Source organism: Syngnathoides biaculeatus, chromosome 9 (genome assembly GCF_019802595.1).
Source record: "Syngnathoides biaculeatus isolate LvHL_M chromosome 9, ASM1980259v1, whole genome shotgun sequence".
Taxonomy (NCBI): domain Eukaryota; kingdom Metazoa; phylum Chordata; class Actinopteri; order Syngnathiformes; family Syngnathidae; genus Syngnathoides; species Syngnathoides biaculeatus.
In genome coordinates, this window is record NC_084648.1 from 12,853,776 (window position 1) to 12,878,533 (window position 24,758).

Below are 24,758 nucleotides of genomic sequence, written 5' to 3' on the forward strand. Positions count from 1 at the left end.
TCCAGGGCCTAGCCTGCCCAAGTAGACAGCACCTCGGCAAAGACCAAAGGATAACAGTTGGCGTTAATCGAGTCAATTATGCAGATTTGTGTCTCCCACAATTCATTCACCGGTCAAATAAATAAGACTGGATGTATTTTGGGGCGGAGGAGGGAGGGATAGTACGGGAAGTGACTGTGAGTAGGAAAGAACAGGGATCATGTCCAAAAACCACATCATGGTACAAAGTGGCAATACAGGGAAGAAACCATGCTTAAATAGATGATCCAAGGTTACATTTGTACATTTTCAAGATCAGCTTTCACACTAATTTGTGGGGTGGCTTGAAGGGGGGCTAATGTATCAGCGATGGCCTAGCATGCTGATATATTTGGACTGCCTATGGAAGGAGGAATGAGAAAAAAAACTGCCAAGATCCATTCACCAAATGACTCAATGATAAAGTGATGAAAATAAAAATAGACCCTGACGCCAGTTTCTCCGATCGAAGCAAGATTGGGTGGACATGTTTATCAAACGGACACATGAAAATGGATCAAGAACGGATGCACGAAACGTGGAGTACTTTAGAAGTTGATCACCAGATGTTATGACATTTCCAAGTATGTGTGTGTGCATATATATATATATATATATATATATATATATATATATATACAGTGAAGAAAATAAGTATTTGAACACCCTGCTATATTGCAAATTCTTCCACATAGAAATCATGGAGGGGTGTGAAATTGTCATAATAGGTGCATGTCCACTGTGAAAGAGAGAATCTAAAAAGAAAAATCCAGAAATCACAATGTATGATTTTTTTTAATGATTTATTTGTGTGATACAGCTGCAAATAAGTATTTGAACACAAATTTCAGACCCCTCCATGATTTCTAAGTGGGAGAACTTGCAATATAGCAGGTTGTTCAAATACTTGTTTTTTTTTTTACTGTATATATACACGTGTGTGTGTGTGTGTGTGTGTGTGGTGTGTGTGTGTGTGTGTGTGTGTGTGTGTGTGTGTGTGTGTATAGCATGTCCTTGAGTACGAAGTCTGTATACAAAGATGGCAGCCAGCATGGAATGATTGAGCAGAAGGTTTTTTTCTTAGGCGGAGGAGATGAAGAGGCTGCCATCTAAGCACGATGACCATTCCATTAAGGACAACGCAAGGGGAACAGGAGGAAGATAATTTGTGCTGTGTTAACCTTGATGGCCACTAGCAAGGATCTCTTTCAACTGGATTAGACTTGTTTTTTCCCCCAAGAGAGGGAAGAAAAAAATAAAAAAAAAATCAATAATAGGGAGCGGCGACATGACAGCAGCATCATTCCAGAATTGAAGTAGCTGTCAGCCATTGTCATTTCCTGACTTTTGTTCGCCATTGTTCTTTTAAACCCTCATTTTTCTCCCTATCTTGCCCGTTTCTCCCCCTTGGGCCTATTGTCTGAACTCCCCGGTGGTGTTTCATGTTGCAATTTCAAAGATTCAGGGCAAGAGATCAAGTGCAAGAGGGTCTTTATGTTTTCCTTTTTCCTGGCAGTCCCCCGTTCTCCACCCCAAAACTCCCTCTGTACCAATCTCCTTGACCCCTCCCCCCCCTCGTGTTTTTCCCATGTATTTGCATTCTGGGCTATCAGAAAAGGACAACGCTGATTCCCCAGCATCATCCAGACCCCGTTCTTTATAAATGAAACCCCGCGGGAGTACTCGTCAACACACATGAGAAATTGGAGACCCTCGCAGAGCGACAGCCCGGCGGATGTGCGGCCGAGCGTCAAGAGATTGCAAATCAAGCATGCTTGTCTTCAAACAGAGCCTTAAATCCCCCTCTTCACTTTTCTTGTGTGCAACAACACCCCTAGACCTTCCTCTGTCACTCTAATTGATAAACAGAGGGCTGATACGGTGTAATGAGCCTCTGTTCTCCTGCCAATTATGCTGGTTAACCCTCACAACCCACTGAGAAGATGAACAGGAGGAGGAGGACGCATCATGTGACAAGTGCAACATTTCGATAATGATGAGAGTGAACTCATACACTCCCTCTTTATTTCGGTGGCGTACATATATGCACATGAGCAGAGCGTGTTGCTACAAGGTGAAGTCAAAAGTTGGGAAATTAGCCCTGGACACTAGTTTCACTAATTGCCACAAAATTGGGTGGGCATGGCTATCATAGCAAAGACACAAAGAAGACCCATGCCCTAAACTTAAAAAACGGTGACTACTTTGGTTGGAAAAGCAACCATTTCATATACAAAACATGAAATTTAAACAAAAAATAGTCCATGACACCAGTTTCACAAATCGACGCAATATTGAGTGGACACATCATCCATAAAGGTATGCATGAAAATGAAAGACCTCTTCCAGAAATTCAACAAGACAGAGATTTTGGTTTACAGCAGCCCCAACCGTTCATTTTTTTAAGGCGGTTATCCTCACAAGGGTCGAGGAAGTGGTGGAGGCTGTCCTAGCTATCCCAGGTGAAAGGTGGACTACACCCTAAACTAGTTGCCAGTCACTCACATGAGGTTCAAATCCGTGCTCCAGCCTACCTGTGTGGCTTTTGCATGTCATGCCTATATGGGGTTTCTCCAGGTACTCAAGTTTCCGCTTTGAACAAGTTGGATAGGATTAGAAATGAGCTCATTAGAGGGACAGCCAAAGTTGGATGTTTTGGAGATAAGGTTAGAGAGAGCAGACTTCGATGGTTTGGACATGTCCAGATGCGAGAGAGTGACTATATCGGTAGAAGGGTGCTGAGGATGGAGCTGCCAGGCAAAAGAGCGAGAGAGAGGAAGACCAAAGAAAAGGTTGATGGAGGTTGTGAGGGAGGACATGAGGACAGTGGATGTTAGAGCAGAAGATGCACAAGACAGGCTTAGATGGAAAAAGATGACACGCTGTGGCGACCCCTAACGGGACAAGTTGAAAGGAAAAGAAGAAGAAGAAGTCTCTAGGTTCCGCACACATTTCAAAAACACGCATAGTAAGTTAATCAAAGACTAAATTGTCCATCGGTGTGAATGTGAGTCTGAATAGTTTTCTATTTGTGCCCTGTGATTGGGTGGGAACCAGTTCAGGATCTACCCTGCCTATCACCCAAAATCAGCTGTGATAGGCTCCAACATACCCACAAGACTAGTGAGGATAAGTGTTTTTTAATCGACATCTACTGTCGCACTGTCAGCGCACCACACTGCAGATTTTTTTTCCCCACCTCATGTATGGGTTGCTCACATGAATATATATACATTTATTTAAAATTGCAGAAACCGTCGCTGCTGGGCAGTCACAAATACAGCACTCTGCGGCACGCATTGTAATATTTTTTTTTTTTGGGCTGAAAATTTGTTTCTCCCTTCATTTAGGTCCAGTTAATTGATCTCCATTACAAACTGAGTGTCAGAGAGTGTGTTCGTTATAGACCCAATTCCACCGAAGCTGGATAACAGTCCAGTGATAATGCTCAACCCAAGGGATTGTACGAAACCGGGTATGTCTTTTTGTGCGGGGGTTGGATCTGGTCAGTGAGACACACAATGAAAGAAGTTGCAGAGGAAGTACCAGGAGACTTAATTAAGGTGAAGAGATAGCCGGACTGAGACAGTTGTGTTTCCCCAATGGTTTGTTGCCCAAATCTGCTGGGAAATGTTTGTACAGCACAAAAGAGATGATATAACATGCCACAGTAAAATATATATTTTGACAGTAAAGAGTCAGGTTTTAATATAAAGATGCACATTGCGCTAAAATTGGCATTGCTAAACTAATTTAGTGGTATCTCAACATGAGATTTTCCAATAATGATGTAACGCGTCACAGTCTGTACAAGGACATTATAGAGCCTGCCACAGTCAGTCGCAGGTGTCAGCTACAAGTCGGTGTAAATAGCCTTTGGGAATCGGGATTTTGGCTGCAACAACAAGCCAGTTACAGCAATTGGTACGATTCTAACAATAAAAGGGTTGACTATTGTGAGCAGGTTAGACACTGGATCTCTGAGATGACCCACTTAAAGACGCTGCTGTCTTTATGTGACACATGCAGCAAGCAAAAGGGTGGCAAAGAGAAAAGTGTAGAAATTTGAAACTAATGTTACATCCACAGAGGAAACTTGAATTTGGAAAAATAATGACAACCTGCCCCTTGCAAAAAAAAAGAAAAAAATACTAATTAAAAAAAAAATTACATTTTTGTAAATATTTTTTTTTAAAGTTTGTAAATTCAATGTGGGAAAAAAGTTATGGCATGTTTGAAAATGTATGCTGTATAATGTCATATTGAATTTTTAAATGTTTTCCAAAATATACTCCGTATTTGAAAAGATTTGCAAATGGAAAATTACATTGATGTTTTATATTTTAGTTTTCCCAAATTTGTTACAGATTTGGTAAAAAAAAAACAAAAAAGTGTAAATTTGTTTCAATTTTGTATATGTGTTTTCTAATAATGTTAGTTTCCCTCAATCTTAATTTGTTTCACCTTTTTTTAACGTGTTTTAAAAGTTGACTTGCATTTTCCCAAATTTTTGGGGGATTTGATAAATGTGCTTAGATTTGTATTTTTATTTGTGAAACAGTACAGCAAATGGATGAATGTTTCACATTTTGTAAATTTGTTTGCGGCGTTGATGTATGTTTTGCAAAGTACTGGAAGTACCGTGAGTTTGTTTTGGGTTTTGTACAATTTTTTTCCCCCCAAAATGGGAACTTGACTTGGATTTGGTGAAAGTGTTGAACATTTTTTGTGATTAAGTTTCAAATATATATTTATATTTTACTGTCAAGACTGTAGGACATTTTCAATTACTCTGCCAAATGTACATTTTGATTAACATTTTGTAAAATAGAGTCACATTTCAGAAATGGAGTTTCACATGTATATTTGTGTCAGTTTGAAAATCAGTTTTTACTTTTCTTAACAGTAATTCAGTTTTGAGTTTTCTCATTTTTTTCAGGTTTGGAACTTCAACTTTTTGGACATATGCCACACATTTTATAAAGTAGTTTCACATTCTGCAATTTAGTTTTTACTTTGTAAATGAGTGATTTAGTTGGGATTTCTATTATTTTAGTGTTCCAATACTAACTGACACTTTGCAAAGTTTGATTTTTAGTTCTTTTAATTTTTAAACTTTTGAACCATTGTGTAGCAGCGCCGGGGTTATACGGATAATACACTGTAACAATCATCAACTCAATGTTAATGTCATTACTTTGGAGAATGAGGGTTTGGATCACTTTACGAGCTCAGCGGAGGGAAGAAAATGACGCCAAACATTAATTAGCCTCCTATCGTCTGGCTTTCACTGCATCTCTCCAAGCGCAAATTCAATTACTCCATATAACAGCGGGAGGATGAATTGAGGGTGAATATAAAAAAAAAAGAAAAAAGGGATGACAAAGAATAGAAATGACATGAGTCTTGCTCACGCTTCCCTATCTGGCCCTTCTTATCTGCCCTTGTGGCCCTGAGAGCACCACATTTCATCCCTAATGAACAGCCCTATAAAAAGAAGGACTTCGATTTCTCCCTCTCCCCTGCCCCCGTTCTGTTTTCCTATCTTTCGAACGCCGTCTCTTTTCCGGCTCCTCGCCGTCTATCGTTAGTTGTGTTGTGATCTGCTGATTTCCTTCGCATTAAGGATCCTATTAGATAAAGAACCCTAAAAGGTAATTGGATTTCCCCACCTCACCAGGCCCACTTCAAGTTATCTTCATCTTTAGTTCACCCCGAGACAGTGATAATAACTTACTCCCCAGTACAAAGATTACTCAGTTCCGTCCCGCAGAGTTCCACTCCACGTGTGACAGAGACTAGACTACGTTTAGTGGAGATGAACGGTAACTATACCAAGCCCTCACTATAAAGCTGTTCACCTTTCATGCCCCTGCTAGATTGCATTTTCTTTTTTTTTTTTTTTTTTTTTTTTTATTAATAGTAAATTTGATTTTGGAATTGTAACAAACTTTTTGAAATGTTACATTTGGTCAAACTTGAATTTGGAATTTTTTGTTTTAACAAAACTAAATTTTGATTCTGACTGACCTGAAACAGGAGGTTTAGTCTGTTTGACTTCAGACTGAGATAAAGAAATAAAATAAAAAATTAAGTGTGGGCACAGTATGTAAACTTCTGGCTCCAACTGTATATTTTTTAACAATTAAGTCGACAAGTATGTATAGTAAATGAACAGATCATTTAAACAGATTCATTGCTCCATCTATCGATTGGCTCTGTGAGTTTGTTTTTTTCTAAACTCTCTAATCGGTGATTGGCCTCCAAAATCCTCATCATGTACAGCACAAATAATACAAGTATAGAGTCCTATTTCTCAGATGAAGAAAGTTTTTAAAATGTGAGGGAGCTTTTGGAGGACAGATGGGTTAATTGCATTTTCATTACTTTCAACAGGGAAAAATGATTTTATATGCATTTATGTGCATGGTGAGTGAATGAATTACCGTAATTTCAGGCCTACAAGCCGCAACTTTTTTTCCCACACACTTTCAACCCAGCGGCTTATGCGGTGATGCGGCTAATTTGTGCATTTATTCTAATGTCTGCAAGGGGGCACTCGAGCAGAAAAGGTATGAGTGAGACTGGTGGAATATATGTGCCGAGGAAGTGACTTTTACCTTGTTTTTTACCTTTTTTTTTTAACCGTCCCTGTTAGCGCTGCGCTAGTGTTTTGCTGCTGTGTTACTACCGTGTCTCGGTGATTTTTACCGGTATGTTGTTTTTTTTAACCATCCCTGTTAACGCCGCGCAAGCTTTAGTGCCGCACTAGCGTGTTGCGGCTGTGTGTTTGGCGCATCTCAGTGATTTATGTATGTTTTTTTTTTTTGACCGGCCCCGTTAGTGATGTGCTGTCGTGTTGCTACTGTATAGCTGCCGCGGCTGTTTTTTTTTTTTTTTTTTAAACCAGCCCTGTTAGTGCTACCGTGTTGTTGCTATGTTAAGCTGTGCTAAGGTATTAAAACTTCGAAAAACTCTGTCTACCGTCTTTGAAAATATCTCGTATTCCAATGTGGGTTTCAATGTGGGCACTTGCAGCTTTTACACAGGTTCGGCTTATGTATGTACCAAATGGTATCCTTTACAAATGTACTGGGTGAGGCTTATAATCAGGTGCGGTCTGTAGACCGGAAATTACGGTACGCTTGCATCTCAAGGCACCATTGTTAAACGAAATAAGACACAGAGACAAACAGGTTTCTAAAGTAATTAAAAAATAAATCAACTGAACATTGAATACGCTAGGTCTTTGTAGCGATTGGATCCAAGTTTACATGTAAAAGCTTGGATTCAGTTCAAAATTTGGGATTCATCAAAATCATCAAAGTTCGCGATATAACTTGAGAATGGCTGCTCCCAGTCCATCATTTTATCAATTTTGTTCTTTGTCTGGCTAAACAATAACCAACATAGAAACAAGACTAAAAATCGAAAGATGGAATACAAAAAAAAACCACTAGTGCAAGGGAAAATATGGGGGGCACTTAAATGGTCTGTTATTTTTATTGTGGCAGGGCAAAATGAAAGTGTGGGCTCCATCAGGCTGAAACAGAGCTTACACCGAAGCAAAAATCAATAGAGCAATATCGGAGCAGGACTTATCAGGGGCCCTCACTTCTTCTAAAGGGTCACTGAGGAGCATTTAGGAGGCAGGGGGAATTCAATTGGAGACAGAGTTTTGGGGATGAACAACAGACACTGCCAATTAAAGAGAAGTTACAGCTTTCTATTACTTGTCATTTATATCCGACCAGTGCACGGGGCTGATAGTGCCGCTTCATTGCAAAACATAACCCTTGTGGACACTGGACAACAACACTTTTGTACAAGAACCAATGGGATACACTATGAAGTGCAACCACTGTCATCTGTCACGTTGGCTGTATAAACACGTTTGGCAATAAATGTATCTCCATGAATAAACTGAAAAAGGCAACTATTTAACGACTTCTAAAACATGCACGTCAATATATACTGTAAATGTTGAGTTACTGTATTTCCTGGCATTTTCAGAAAGTCACTCTGCACTTTTTTTTTAACAGTCATGTTCCAATACAATTCAATGTAACTCCTGCATTCTTTATTGAAATATCTCTGTTGATCAAAATACACTGTACTGTAGTCCTTACAGTTTTTATATGTATTTCTGGCATAAACGTATCTATATTTACAGCATGCATGCATGGATAAACAAATTTAATATGACATTCAGAGATTTATTGTCATTGCAACGAAAAAATAAGGTGCAGACCATTCAATACAAAGATAATATATAAAACTAATTTAAATATTGGGAAAAAAGTAAAAACACAAGTTAAAAAATTAAAAGTGGAGGGATAATAGAGAAACAGATTGAGTTACATAAGGTACACCTGAAACAAAATATTGCACGTTGTGAATTACTGCAGTGCGTGGGTGCGCATATATATATATATATGAATACTGGAGTTGTTGGATTGGCATATTCCCAAGCGCGATTGTTTAAGGCTCAATCATCAATTGGAAAGAAGCTGTTTTTGCGTCTGTTTGTCCTTGTTTTAGTGGTCCTGCACCATCTGCCCGATAGAAGTAGCACAAACAGGGAATGACCTGAGTGATGGGAGTCCTTCAGGATAGCAGTGGCTCTCTTGAAGCAGTAAGAACCGTGACAGTCCTCCAATGAGGCCAGAGGGATCCCAATGACCTTTTCAGACATTTTGGTGACCCTCAGGTGTTCATTCCTGGTTGTTACTGTGCATCTAGCAAACCACGTGGACAGGCAGTAGGTGAGGACGCTTTCCATGGTGGAGCGGTAAAAAGACACAAGCAGTCTATGGCTGATGTTCTTCCTGAGGATTTTCAAAAAGCAGAGTAACACCTGTGTAGTGTTCTTATTCTAGGTCAGCTTCTCCTCAATATGGACTCTGAAGAAGCAGAAGTTACGGACCCTTTCCACACAGGCCCCACTTGAGAAAATGGACTGAATGTCCGTTTTGTTTTTTCTGAAGTCTACGATGAGCTCCTTTGTTTATGGTGTGTTCAGGAGCAGGTTACGAAGATGACTGAACATGTACATAATGTTCAAATTTGATATTAAAATGCAGGGTGACGCTGAGGCCTACATATTAGAAGTCGAGGTGGAGACAGAGTCAAGCCTTCAGGCTAGAACCTTCCAGGTCCGTCGGCAGCTTTTAATCCCTGCCAGATCCCAGGGTAGGGAAGGACGGTATATTCCTGTCATGGGGCTAAATAGACCAAAAGCGGCAATATCATGGACAGAATCTTTGCAGGACAGGAAATGATTGCGAGCAGATCGAGAAAGCAGAGGGCGGGAATTGAAGAAGGGTGGAGGGCACCAACAGAGGGTGCCCAAAGGGTGTGAAAGAGTTCCCAGTGAATGGCGACGTTTGTGCTTTGCAAAAGGGGTGTAGCAGTTATGCTACGTTAATACAATGTTTGCTTAGCAACATGTGCTGAGCGTGGAGGTCCAGTGTACCACAAGCTTGTTTGGGACAGACCCGACTCAACAGGCAACTTCTAAAGTCACTGAGTCAGCTCCTCAGAGATGCTTAAGTTGTTCTTGTTTTTCATGGCTTGTGTTTTCTTGGACGGAAAAAAGCTATCAGATGGTTGTTTCAACATGACGGACCTAACTTCGCGATTGGACAATGCAGTCGTAGGTTCTTCTTGTGAACTCGGATCAAGTGTTTCATTTCACTCCAAACCAAGAAAAAAAGATTTGCTTTATCATCACTTTCAAAAATAAATTGTGACCGGAAGCCAGTGAAGCAGAGATGATGAACATCTTGAATTCTCATGTGATTTGTAACGATAATGTTCTTACCTGGAGATTGGTGTTGAGTAAACCATGTATTTCTGTGTATTTCTGTATAGAAACCATGTTGCTACATACATTTACTTGTTAAAACCATGTATCTACATGTATTTCTGGATATTAACTAGAGCTGTGTGATAATGTTTTATTGTATGTCGTAGATATGACTCTCGCATGCATGTAGAATGTATCTCTGTGTGTGAAGCATTTATATCTATTTGTACACGTATTGTGTAATCTCCAGCGCAGCATCTTACCTCGAAATCTGCATGTTTGTGGATGTCTTCAGCCCTCTGCCGGCTGAGGATGAACTCTGCTTCATTTGCCACGCGGACCAGGTGGTCCTTCATGGTGTGACTCAGCAGCCTGAAGGAAGAAGAACATTTGCATAATTAGAATATCACCACTCTGTTATCCTGGCCGCTTCTCATAAGGAGAGAACTGGACAGAGCCATGTAATAACCATAAAAAGGTGGAGGAAATAAGCGTGTAAAATGGGCAGAAAATCGAATTTGCACTTCAGAATGAGATGCTGGCATCCTGGGGTGCAGGTGCTAATTGATTTGTTAATGATATGCATCTGACAAGCGGGGGCAGAGAGTGTCCATCCCTATTGGTGCTTATCTCTGCTAATCAAACACGCATGTTATGGGCAAGAACAGGAAAAAAAAAAACTCACTGCATGGCGCCAAAAGGTCAGCGGTGTGTAAAGTGGAACAATAACAGACGAAGGGCCAGAGAGGAGGGACTGCATGAGAGTTTTAGGGGGGACGGGCGGGCGTCTCACTGTAACCCAAGCCTGCTGTTTCAGCGCAGGGCAGCAGGGGAGCGGAGGCGCTGGGGCGTAGGGGGGTTCTCTGTCCCTGACCCCGTTATCAATAACCAATGTGATGCATGCACACACATTTCTAATCACGTATTCTTCTCTTTTTTTATCCTCAGTGAAGAAATCAGCTTTTTAACAGTATTATACTTGATACTATTATACTTCCGACCGGTGGCAAAGGCTGGCACCCCAGAAGGAGTAGCACAATGAATTGAATTTATTCACTAAATCATGATGCACAAGGTGCTCAATTCTTTACATCCTGTTTAATTATTTTATTAGTCTAAGTTTCCATGAAGTAAAATAATATAGTGCTATTTCCCTTGTGTTGTTACTGAAAGAATTAAATGCTAACCTCAAAGCAGCAACGTATAAATTGCATTTCAAAACTATAAACCATGTATCTCCATCAATTAACCATGTACTATGTATCGCTATGTACTTCTGTGTATAAATTGTGTATCCACATATTGCGAAATATTTTCTTGCATAACTTTTGCCTCTAAATGTTTTTCTATATATGAACCATGCATGTCGCTCTATTCATGTGTGTAAACCATGTATACGGTATGTGTGTGTGTGTGTGTGTATATATATATATATCCTTGTGTACACCACCAACTTGTAGGACTGTTAAAAATGTTGATTATTTTCAGAATTTCCTGTACAGTTAATAACTGCTGTGTGAGTGCAATGCAACATTTTCAACCAGGAGGAAATTATATCCATGTTGAATAGTTTTGAGGGGAGAAAATGCTTCATAAATAAACCCAAGGTCCACATAGCATTACGGAAAGGATTGTATTCGACTTTTTACGCTTCTTAGGAAAGATTAGTAGTGTAATTGATACTCATTTGCAGTCCAAATTCAAATTAGCTAGACAAATACTGAATCAAATGGGAGATAACATCGAAAAGTGCCTGTTGCTTACCTGCCTTCGTTGACCAGCTCAATAAAGGCCAGGCCAGCGTTTTTCTGTATGGAGTTCTGCCATTCCTGCAACCACAGGAAAAAAAAAAAAACACACTCAAAAATTATTAATTTGAATGCTACGAAACTAAATAAAGCAAAAGGGTGTATGCCGAAATTAACCACTGAATAAAACTTCAAATATTTGAGGAGATGGAAATAGTAGCATGCAATAACATTCCTGCTGCGACGGGTATGCAAGGTAAGGGACTGCTTTGGTCAGGACAGGGGTGAGAATTAATGGCCAAAAGTGATAAAGCCAGGCTCAAAGTGCATTGATCATTCAAAAATATACAAATTTCCGCCTCTCTTTGACCGGAGTTTTTCTTTAGAGGTGTCAGTCCAAACAACCCGACCGCAGAGACCCGCCATTGGGGGACGTCGAGACGAGAAAGGGGGGAGACGCTGCGGTCGGCGCGACTCATGTTCTGTTCCAACGTTTCAACACCTTTCGACGCAAGCGTCAAAAAAATAATAAAGCAACAAGGTTACTGGGCCTGTCTGAACCTCGGCTGGCTCCCCCCCCCTTCCCTTTTTCCCCTCACTTCCTCTCCCGGGAGTTGAAGAAGTATGCATGAAAAACCTCATGTGAAAGAGTTAACGACTAAACTACTCCTTAAGAAAAACACGACATGGCCCTCAAAGCGGCTACAGTACATATTCCACATCACTAAATACAAATGAGCCGTGTTTTGACAGGTCATTTTACTGGACTCTCAAGGTCATTTTGTTAACTGTATAGACTTTTTTTTTTTTTAAAGTTCCTCTCAGTTGAGTTTTCTACACCCGTTCATTAACAACGAGGGATGGAAACAGGGCTTCAAAACATTATCTTTTCTCATCTTTCTTCATCACATACAAGACATTATGTCAAGCTCTAAACTTGTAGAGTTCAATTATTAATTTCTTGTTCTATGACAAGGTAACGTCTGCTGCCACTATGACCAGCGCGAAATGGCAAAAAACTTTATTTCACAACGTAGCAGCATCCATCTGACCTGTATCAAATTTGGTACTAATGAGACAGGACAATTTATAGGACAAGTCCAACTTTGGAGGACCACCTGGAAATGGCCAGATTCAAACCAAAATGGCTGGCATCCCATGTTTTTTCAGGTGCAAGTTCTCGAGCCTTTTTTCTGAGTCTGCTCATGATAGACCTGCCGACCAAAATTCATGTGGCTAAGTGAAACTGGGTTTGGGGGCTGTGCAGGTATAAATGTGGAAAAACACATTTTGTCTTTCACATCAATAAAACAAAGTAATACTAGCAATTACAAATTGGAAGAAAAAAAAATATTGAATATTAAATTTCTCTTCAGTCGATAAAGGAAATTTCATCATGGTGGAAATGTGGCTTTTGAAGGCAACAAGGGCATCAAAGATTAGAAGTGAAAATGTATTCCAGCATCAACTTCTTTCTTTTTCGAACTTTGCTGTCATCATGTTGTGAGCTGACAGAGGAAACTGTGTGTTTATGCGAACTGAGCGACCCTTCAGTAAACTTAGGAAGCCCGCAGGGACGAAGATATCAACGCGACAGGGGCGGAAGGAAGGATCAATTTACAAGAATTCCTCATATAAACCCCGACGCCTTTCGTATACGAGATGATTGTTTTAGGAAAGCATTCCAGCCAAAGGTATCAGTGCCAATCAATCTGGAGAAAACGGCCTGTGCACTGTCACTCTCGTATGCAACTACCACCACACTTAACCTCAAACTCACAACTGTTTTTTATCCTGAAGGATCCGATTGGCATTGACCGTATTTACCATCCGTTCCAAACAAAGAGGGCACAACAGGGAATAGGAGACGCACTAGGGAGGCTGGCACTCTGCTCGACTTTGCGGGCCAAGCGAGAAAAGAAGCCTTGAGGGCCTCGATGGTTTGGAAGTAGAAGTTGAAGGACATTAAACATGAGTGTTAGTTTGCCTGTGGCCGTGGGGATATTGCAGACCAGACCGAGCTGGGTTCTCTCTCTCCCCCTCTCTCCGCAAGCCGGATTTCAAATAAACACCACAGGAAGTCGGGCCATAAATAGGTCTCTGGAGGAGCAAACGTTACATTTCCTTATGCGATTTCTTGTAAATACTGTGCCGTCATTTTTGTACATAACTAAGGCTGGATTTACACCACGCTAAGCGAAGTAATCGGAATCATCGGAATATGGTGATGGATGATGTTCACACGTGTGCGTCTACCGTAAACAAAACGCCCGATTTAATAAAAAATACCCTTGGTCATTCAAAACCACTGCAAAAACAGAGCAAAATTAAAAAGGTCCTGTTCAGGAAAATGCATTCAAGTCGATCATAATTTATAACATACATTCTAATTCAGGCCTACAGTACGTTTCTATACCTTTTTGCCTTCTGTTAACAGAGGACATCCTATGGAAAAGTGACTTTTTAATAGCTTTTATATAAATACTTGTCTCTAAAATGTGCTAACCCATAAAGTGTTGCATTATATAACTAAGTAAATGTTTTGTGAGTTGGTCATTTGTTCTGAATTTTCCACTTCAGAGCTGCCAAATGTGTTTTCATGTGGTCAGAGATTCTTGATTCAGGAAGATGAATTTCAAAAATAAATAAGCAGCATACATAATGCTCTGTTTTATACACCTATGTACTAAATAGATGACTTAACGTTTGTGGAGATTTCAATCACAACGCTACAATTTTAAGAATTGAAAATTGGACTTTGCGTAATGCTGCCAAAGATATTGAAATACTTTATTATAGTCTTATTTAAATTTAGACTACCACCATTGAAATGTTATGCTCACACCAAAATTGAAAATGTTCAGGAAATGTAAACCCGAAGGATTTGTGTCATTGAATATGACATGATCAAAGTTGATTCAGAGTCAATTAATCGATGACGTCGCTGATTTTTTTCGCAATGCTGACGTCAGGTGAGTTGAAATTTTGAATTTTCAAACCAGTCATCTAGATCCAGATGTGATCCAGAATTGAATACTTGGGAAGTCACTCCAGCTGATCCAACCATGAATGATGAGTCCAACCATCTAATACCGGAAAGTGAACAATGTGGGGTGAAAAAAAAAAAAAAAAAAAAAATAAGCGGCCACTCACAAGCCCGTCCATTGCTGGTCAGAAATGAGTTTGACGAACGCCATCGGCATTTGCTGGACACAAGACTAATGGCGTTATTACTGGGTACAAGGTGGCTATTCTCCTGGTAGAATTAAAAAAAGTGATGACCCTGATCTGAGAAGAGAGCTTGCTGATGGAATATTGGATTTTTGGCCTTCCAGCGGCGTTGCAGCTTTTATGGCCGCAATAGGAGGGGCCTTTAGCGGGGGGAGTATGACCACCAGCGCCTCTGATGAGAGGATACAAGCAGCCATTTGTGAACTCTCACCTTTAACCCGACCTGCCGACAGATGATAGGGCTGAGAGCGCGGGCTGCCCCCTTGATCCTGATTGGAAGATGGTGGGAAATTTGACCGACGTTGCATCGTAGCTCAAAAAAGCTAGGTCAAAAACTGAATTGGGGCATGGCTTGTTGTGTGTTCCACACCCAAAGCACTGAGTCTAAGCATACAAGCCATGCACTTCCGTCATTACAGCTGATTATCCATAATCAGCATCCAAATATAACGCCACCACTGGTGAGAAAAAGCAGACCTCAAGGACCGAGAGCAGCTTTCAAAATCAGGCTAGAAAAAAAATAAAATGGGAAAAAAAAAAGTTTAAGTTTTCCTAAAACAACATAAAACATTTGTGGTGGTTCGTGGCATTGCTCATAATCTCGTACTTATTTGCAAGGCGAAAGTGGAGTCCAATTTTGTTTACATGACATATGATGTCATATATATCAGATGGCATATAAAGCCCCAAAACAGCAAAGACAAAGCCCAGACGTTAATACGACTAACTAGTGGTCCAAAAATAGTTAGACACAAAATTAAATGAATGGAGGAAACGAGAGAGACAGTCAGGAAGGAAGGAAGGAAGGAAATGTGTGATAAGGACAGGAAGAAGTGAGGAAGCAGGAAAGAATGAAGAATGAATGAAGTGAAGGAATGACAGACCAATGAATTGATATTTAATTAATATATCTATATTTTTTGTTTTAATACTGCATACATCTGTGTAATTCATTTTAGAATTTTTTTGTTTACTGTTGAAATTACTTGTGGAAATTTTTAATTTTCATTTTACATATGCTCGCATTCACCAAAAGGAAAATCATTTTTATGTAATTATTTTATTCCTTACGGTATGTGCCTTATTTGCTTACTATCCATCCATCCATTTTCCTTGCCGCTTATCCTCACGAGGGTCGAAGGGAGTGCTGGAGTTTATCCCAGCTCTCAAGGGCAGGAAGGTGGGGTATACCCTGAACTGGTTACCAGCCAATCGCAGGGCACATAGAGACAAACAGCCGCACTCACAATCACACCTGGGGGGAATTTCGAGTGTCCAATTAATGATGCATGTTTTTGGGATGTGGGAGGAAACTGGAGTGCCCGGAGAAAACGCACCCAGGCACAGGGAGAACATGCAAACTCCACAGAGGCGGGGCCGGGATCGAACCCAGGTCCTCAGAACCGTGAGGCCAACGCTTTACCAGCTGATCCAGCATGCCGCCCATTTGCTTACTAATGGAAACCAAATTGTGATCTTAAAACTTAGGTATATACAAACCCTTGACTTTTTGATATTACAGATACATGAAGTCATGATGAACTGAATTTTCTATTTATACCCAACGTCAAACGATATTTTTTCCCATAAATGAGGCACTGGCCTCACAAACACCAACGTATAATATATTTTGTATCTTTCATTTGTAGTGGCAAAAGATTTGATTCTATCTTAATAATTCTAAGACAGCAATCGAGGTCCGCAGAAATTTTATATGGATAACTTTCACACAAGCAATTTAGACAAACTAAATTGTAAATGTCCCAATAAAGTGGTGACGAAAGGTGTGAGGCAAAGTTCAAGGGTGAAATATTTGCTTCGAGGTAATTGTTTCCTCGTGTTTGGTCCGAAACCGCTCAAAGGGACAATCTCCAATGCTCACTAAAATACGTAATAGCCGCCGAGGGTGCGACAACTTTTGAGGCCCTGGACCAGGGTAATGACAAGACTGAACTCTACTTTTTTAACAATCAATCACGCCGGAGACGTTAACGAGCCTTTGCGCCCGATCTTATCTGTAGGCTCCCGAACACGTTTTTTATCAGCAGGGCGGCTGGCAGACCAGCAGGGGAGGAACATAAGAAAAGATTCCAAGGTCTTCAGCGCAGACGACCCGCCAGGTAAGAAAACACTACTTAACGGGGGCTTTCGGGAGGAAAGTCAGTCAAATGAAACACGTTTAAGCGTACGTAACCGACCGTTCACACCACGCATCGTAAAAACAAATGGGATCTTAATTAAGTTGTTCTTTTTAAGGGCTTTATTGAACACATACAAAAATGTGATCAACATAAGACAAAATGGATTTTACAGTTTCCAAGTCCCTTAATAACATGCCCATGACAAACTTTCATCAACATACCCCAAGGATTAAAGTAAACTTTTCAGATTTTTATTTATAGCCTTGTAAAAGACAGACTGTTTTTTTTTTTTTTTTTTTTGGGGGGCGGGGGCGGTCCAGTCTCATTTACTTTACCAGTTACTGGTAGTCGTAGTAAGAAGTTATCGGTCCAATTATGCGAAAACTTTTCATTCGGAGTGCAATCTTTTTTTTTTTAAGTCATCATTGGAGGCAAACACAGAATCCCTCCCCCTACTGTTGTTGATACGAGCATTCAGTGAACCCGACGACTTCCAAGAGTTTTTCTGGGACCACGGCTTGGTAGGAGAAGGATTTACAAAATGAAGACTGATTGCTGTAAGCAGTAATACAACCAGTATGGAATCATATTAAGAACGCAACACTTAAATTCCAGGTAACAGCAATATAATATAGCGTATCTTGAAATAAACATTTGCAAACATCTATAAGAGTTAGCATGCCTGAAATTGGTAAAACTCCCTATCAAGGCAGCTAAGTAGCATGGCTAACAATTTTAATTCCACACTGACATTTCTTAAAGCGCAGATAAGCAGTAACTCATTTTCTGAGTTTAGTAAATTACTAGACTTTTATTTTGAAAACCTCTCTCTTTTTGCATTCAGTAATGGAGCTACACAGTGCATTGAATTTGAAAAGAATAGACCCAAATGTTTTGAAATAATAAATTTTAGAGCTGAACTTGCAATGCTATGATACTGCAATATTGCTGCTGGTGCTCATCCTACCGTTAGAATTTAATACCAGCTCATGCCTGGCTCATGTAAATGAGTCCCCGCACACCATCCCCGCATCTACTTCCTGCCCAATATCAACTTTTGCAACTTTCGTTTCCCTGACCACCTAGCAGAGCTACGATGTTGCATTTAGGCCAGCATATTAGTCAAAATAGATGTGCAATTTACAAACTTGGTCATGGAAGAAAACTCTCGAGTCTTGGTACATTGTACACGAGCTATTATTCAAACAATTCTTCATAATATTATCCCCCTTTAATGTTTCTCTCATCTGATCCGTTACTTGCCTTCCTGTCAGGAAGCCCCCCTCCCGACCGGGACTCCTCCCCGCCACCTGTATAGCTGGTAGAATTAAGTACTAGTTGGTGTTAGTATGTTTTCTCTACATCTAGCAGGAGAAGTGCCTTTCCATGACGTGACCCTGAGAAGTGAAGAATGACAGCAGGGGGACGCAGCGCCGCGTGGCATGGCTGTAAAGGGGCACCGGGTGGGGGCGTGGAGGTGAACGAGGGAAGAATAACACTGACTCGCACTGGTGTTGAACTTTTTGGACGGCAGTTTGACTGCGCAGCGTGGTGCGCCTTCTGACAGAGAGTGAAAATGATGGCCAAAAAAGTATTTTTGTCCCCCAGATTCACCACATTCCACGCCACTTCTCTCACCTCTCTGCCAGGCCTCCCCAAGCAGTCGGCGCAACACGGTCTGCGACTGATCCATTAAAGCCTCGCTCGAAGGAAATATGACCGCTGAGCTTGATTTATTGCTATTGTGAGGCTAGGTTCCACTTGAAAAAACTTAAATTTGCAAGTAAGAAGCCAAAAAAAATTTACAATATTCATTCTGGTAGTTTTTTTTTTTTTTTTTTTTACTTCCACAAGTGTAAGCAAGGTTTTTAATCGGCTTTAGATCATTTGCCAACAACCGATTTCTGCAAATATAACCCTTGTTCAATGTTACTGACATTTAGTTATATTCCTAGATGAATGACGACTCCAAATAAAACTTGTCGGGCCTTGGCAGAGGTCTGGACTCGAGCAGGCATGTCCCCATTCAGGGCCTGCACCCCTAGCTCCAACCAACCGGTTTCCCCTGGGAAATTCCAATCACCTGTGACCTGTTTTGTGCATTTGAGTCAATGTGATTGTTCTATTTGAAAAGAACTAAATAAAGAGTGCTACGTTAGCTCCTTGCATTAGCAGCTATCCGCCGCCACTAGCTTTGGTTGTTGTCCTGCTTTCAAAGACTTCAAGCGATTCCCTGGCAGTTTAGGGAGATGGCACGGATTGTGTAGTCCTGTTCTCTAGTGGAGGGACTGTGAATTTCTCTCTGGCCACAAACCTGGAGGTCAAATGGTTAAAGGGTCAGTAGGAGACAAGTGTTTGGGGAAGTCAATGTCTGTCTCCCCATAGGCTGACAAGAGAGGTGCCCATCTGTTAAATAGGTTAACTTTGACTGGAGCCGCTGGGAACAAATGATAATGTGCCCTGAGTGGATTACTGGAGGATTATGTGACTCATTGGTCACTGCTAATCGTTACTTATTTATAGTTACTGGGATAATTTCAGACAACCAAGGGGAAATGGACATAAGATACATACATTTTATTAAGTGCAGGCACACCAAGGAAGTCGAACCTTAGTGGCTACATATATGGAGAGCTTTTTGTTGAGTTGTGTGGAATAATGAGTTTTTTGTTTGTTTGTTTTTTTACTTTATTCTTGTTGAAGAGGCATTACATTGCTATCTAACATTGCATTTAATTCATTCACGTCTTTAATTTTGTTATAAAATTCTTTGAACAATGACAAATCAATTTATTTTACATACTATTTTAAATTACATAAATATTTGATTGTGTTTGAATTACAGTCCCAGTTTCATTATTAATTTGTATATAATATGGTGTATTAATATCTTTATTATTTTATTATATTTTTGTAATGTATGTCTATGTTTTAAATTGACATTTTACTTTTTAAAATAGTTTTTGGGATTAACGTATGATACAAGATTGCATTACTATTTTAAATCCTATAACAGATAATTTTACACTTGAAACTGTGAGACCCAGGATGCAAGTGTCTGGAGACCGCCCTGGAACAATGAGTCCTTGCAAAATATCATGAAATAAAGATACAGTATTCCCTATGCTATCCCACAGTTCTCGGTTCTCTGTCCTACTATATTGCACTAATTATTATACTACGTTCTAAGATTTTATTGTTGGTTTTTTTTTTAACTCTTTGTACAATATTTACACATTGCCCATGTTTTTTCTGCCAGTGACAGTCTTATGAGAGCAGAACAATGCAAATGCATCCTTTTTAACAACAATTACTTTGAATAATATACTGTATTACACATTGACATCATAATGTAGAACAATAATCTTAATGAATATTACGGTTAGTCAATATAACACTTGGGCTAATTACTGAAATTGCATTTAAAATTCTGCATTTTAAAATCTTAATGGCTCAGCAGGATATAGACTGCCGATGAAGTTTCCAGATGGTTAAGAAAAAGTGTTGAGCTTTGCAAAAATAGATCGAAGAAACTTTTGATTCAAGATTTGTATTTTAAAAAGTCTGCAGCCTTTCTTTAAATGCTGCTTTGTCGACTGGTTCAATCCCTTACAATAGTGAATACACCATGCTGTACATAATGTGAGAATATATGTGCACCATATACACCGTCACGTTTATATTTGCATTGTTAGGCAAAGGGTTCTGCAACGTGAAGGGAATTGGGAAATGTTCCACTGTTTTTTCTTCCCAGCTAAATAAATTGGGTAGGAGCGTTGTGTTTAAAGTTGATTTTGTCACAGTTGTGGCTTCAAAAAAAAAAAAAAGAAAAACTGTTTCCACGTAAAGGACAAATGGCTATATTGGACGACACCCCCACTTCTATTAGCCCGTTCTATCAAGGTTCCATGACAATGAACAAGTCCAGTACGATCCTAAGTTTTTAAAGCAACAACACCCACAGCACAACTAAATCAAGTACTCACAGGGTGGACATGGAGCAATCTGGCCCTCTGCTACATTGCCTTCCTATTACTTCCTTCCTTCCCACTCATCTCCAGGATGCATTTCTGATTAATATCTGAAGGATGGATAGGGTGACAGAGGGCTGGACAATGGCTGATCTAAAGGACACAAATGCAGCTACTAGGGAGATTTATGGCTCTCTGCACACGTGCACTCGACCAGTCCGGTAACCGATGAGATGGTTTCTCATATCAGCACTGGACCGAGAGGGGAAGAGCACTCCTCTTGTGTGCAAGACATTATTTATTAATCCGATAGTTTAAAGAAATGGAGCCAGTAAATGTCATAAAAACGTGGTTGACAGCTAAACTGCACAAACTCAACAGCAACAAAACTAAGCTCATAGTTGTGGCTAAAGTTTGGGTATTTTCTTCATCACCTTGGATGACTGCTCAGTCTCTGAATCCCACTTAATCCGCAACCCAAATGTCATTGTTGACTCTTTTTTCACATTCAAGTCTCAGTCAGCAAGTCTGCCTCCTGTCGCCTCAAAAACATCTCCTTGATCTATCATCACTCGCTGAGTCTGTGGCTTAAACCACCATCCAATCATTATCAATTCCCGCCTGGAGTACTCCAACGGAGTCGTGTATGTCGTACCTGCTAATGCACTGGACAGGTTCTTACCAACACCAAGCCCTGGCAGCACCAGAACCCAGCCCTTTGCCAGCTCTACTGGCGTTATGGTTATCCTCTTAACTCTTTCTGAACTTTTAAAATTTTGTCATTGCATGGCAGCCTAGTGTGCTGTGACAACTTCTGCAGCCATGTTTTTGCAGGTGAAAATATACATTCGATAATGCACAGCATCTGGTATTAGGATTGTGATGTCTATCATAAGTAGACCGAAGAAGTCTCAAAACCCGTAGGCAAAAAAAGAACAGTTTGTCATTTTGGTCTGAATAACAAACTGTGACGATACGGGAGGGTTCACTGTCGTAGACATTATACTCTTTGGAACTACAGTACAGTATACAGCCATTAATCATCTGATTGCATATGAAAGCAGTCTGTAGGAATCAATATCAAGAATCCATTCAAACAGTAACCGTATGCTCAATATGGGCCTTTAATTGGAAGGCCTGTTGTTGCTGTTTAGAAAGGAGTCGGCCATCAAAGAGTGGTTTACCATCACCTCCTAAATGGTGAGATGATGCGGGGGCCCGTGCAACTCTCTTTGGGGTGCCTGATTAAAAACTGCTCTGGAGTCCCTTGCCTCCTGACCCCTCAACCCCAGCTCCACTCCATCTCAAAGCACGGGAAATTAATTAAAATTTCACACAGAGTGAGATCACATCAACAATGAGGTGGGCTTGGGAATCAATCAAAAACATCATTCCCCCCTCCCCACAAGATGGCCGCTTGAGTGCTTCCTGTGCAAGGAACGGGCACTTCCTGCGCCAGGAGGGAGGTGGGGGCTAAATGACATCATCAATCACACGCAGGAACAACACACACAAATGATTACATGCAGTAATTTAGCCCAGAGGAAAGTCTGTCCCTGCGTTTCCCTTTTTCTCGCTCACAATAAAATTACATTTGCATTAGCTGTGAGAGAATTTGGCTCAGATGATTTATGGAAGCAATCAACACTGCGCTATCCAACCCCAGTGGTTCCCTGAAAAGTGTGTGTGTCAAGAGGGGAGGGGGGGGATTGGGGTGCGAGCGTGCATGTCTGTAGATTAGGTAGGGAAGGCTTGGCGCAAAAGGAGCATAGCCAGGCTCGGGGACTAAAATCGGGAGGGGCGGGGGGGGGTTGAAGGAGTCGGACCTGGCTGGAACAATCACAGAGATTCCGCCTTTGATTAGATTAGTATTAAACAACACCCTGACAGATATGACAAATAGCAGCATTAGAGCCTGTCATTCCCACCTCTATCTCATCATACGCTCCACCGTTATATGCGGCCCAACGTCTTCGGAAGGGGTTAAAAAGCTGGCGATGGCGTAAAGCCAGTTGGCAGGTACTATTTATTTGTGAAATTAAAGCTGTTAAAATAAAGGAAAGCACGGTTTAACTGACGCGTCATTCATCAGTTGTGTTTTTTGTATTATTCTGCAGTAAATTGAGAAAAAATGTTATCAGCTATCCTCATGGCTTGAAAATAAAAACACTATTTCATCAAATAAATACATCTAAACCTCGCAAGTTGGAATGCTAGGATATGCTTACTCATTAGTCAAGGCATTACAGTGAATATTTGTATATAAAAAAAAAAGATTTTACGTCATAAATAACCAATGAAAACCAGTAATTATGGCTGATCCTCCATATCCCTCCTCATGCTCACCCAATGACCACGTCCTTTTACGCCGCTGCCAAAAGTAGTTCACTGTGCACCTTTCATAAACGACAGATCGCGCATAAGAACTGTCATAAACCATTGAAACCTATAATAACTAGACACTAATGACCTGTTGGTACACAAAGAAAATGAACTTTTTTGGCGGTTTTTGTTCTTGGATGCCACCATTTCGACAATTTTCACTTTGTTGATAACCAAAACAGCAGCAACTTGCATGTTCCGTGTATTGTTAAATGGGTAAAATATTAAAAACACCTCCCTCAAAGAGATCCCTCCCTTTTGTCATCGTACCTAATAAGTACACAGATGGTTTTAAGTGAACCCATAGCCTATTTGAATTCTGTTTTGCAGAGCTAAACAGCAGCAACTAGTAAACAGTCTCTCAGATTTAATTTGAGTCTCATCTCTTTTTATCACAACTCGGTAAAAGATGATTGGCTGGAATTCCGGTAAGATGAAAGACAAAAGATGTACATTTAATCATTCACATCTAAGCCTGTCTTAACTTCTCCTGCTAACAAAGACAAAAGCACTTCTTACCAAGGCATTGAAACATTCTTTCAGATGCATTGACGTATGTGAGACATTAAAGTTCCCTTGGACAATATTAAAAACTTCTTCAGTCCCTTCGCAACACTGTATCCATCCATGTAACAATAACCAGGATAATCATTTCTTTTTTTCTTTTTAAACTCCCCATTCACTTAATATTGCTTAATACTGCTAACATTTAATATTCTAAAAATGTCTGTGTGGAGGAGGGTAATTAAATAAGTTTGCAAACTATTTGTGGGAATATGGTAAGTGTTACAAAGCAAAATTAACAAAATGGTAGGTATCCACTGTATTGGATTCTGATTGGCAGCACTAAAACAGCACCCATCAGTAGCGTGATGCTAAATCAGGTCTCCTGCAATGATCCTATTGACAGCAGCAGTCATTGATCCGCCCACGCCTGCTTATGATCCCGGAATTAGTATTCATGAAAGTGGCGGAAGGCTAAATAAACTTGGCAACATAAGCGTCCAGGAAACAACGGCCAATCAATGCAAAGCACCATCAAATCGACATTATCCCTCCTCGTAGGTTTGGGACCACAAAGGGCGCCGGGGTCATAGGGGATGTGGACGGGTCGCTCACCCTTGACCAACGGCCGATATTTGCCAGCAAAAATGCCTTCGATCCATTTACTCGGGCCTCGTTGAGGGGACGAGACATGAGCAGAAATGGAGAGATAAGTGACTGGATGGCTCTGAGTCCTGACTCTGCTGTTGCTGTTGTGGATTTAATGCCCTCAAGTAGAGGCAGATAAATCAAAACTACAGCAAAGGGCATCCGCAAAGGTGACAAAGATGCAAGACTTGCCTGTGAACACAGCAGCATGACGAGCTCTACTACCGAACTGCTGGACTTCATGCACACCAAGCCTGGGGGAAATACAATAAGACAGAAAGTTGGTGTTATTTGACAAAATCATCAT

General features: G+C 40.5%; 1 protein-coding gene across 4 annotated transcripts in view; it reads right to left on the reverse strand.

Moving 5' to 3' along the window:
- Nucleotides 1-24,758, reverse strand: part of lrba (LPS-responsive vesicle trafficking, beach and anchor containing) — a 222,475-nt gene that overhangs the window by 128,609 nt on the left and 69,108 nt on the right. For all 4 annotated transcript variants that reach the window (XM_061828985.1, XM_061828986.1, XM_061828984.1 and 1 more), the window contains 3 exons: nt 24,644-24,705; nt 11,591-11,655; nt 10,090-10,198 (listed from right to left, as the gene is read on the reverse strand). In XM_061828985.1, coding sequence (XP_061684969.1) covers nt 10,090-10,198; nt 11,591-11,655; nt 24,644-24,705 — 236 coding nt within the window. The remainder of the gene's footprint in view (nt 1-10,089; nt 10,199-11,590; nt 11,656-24,643; nt 24,706-24,758) is intronic.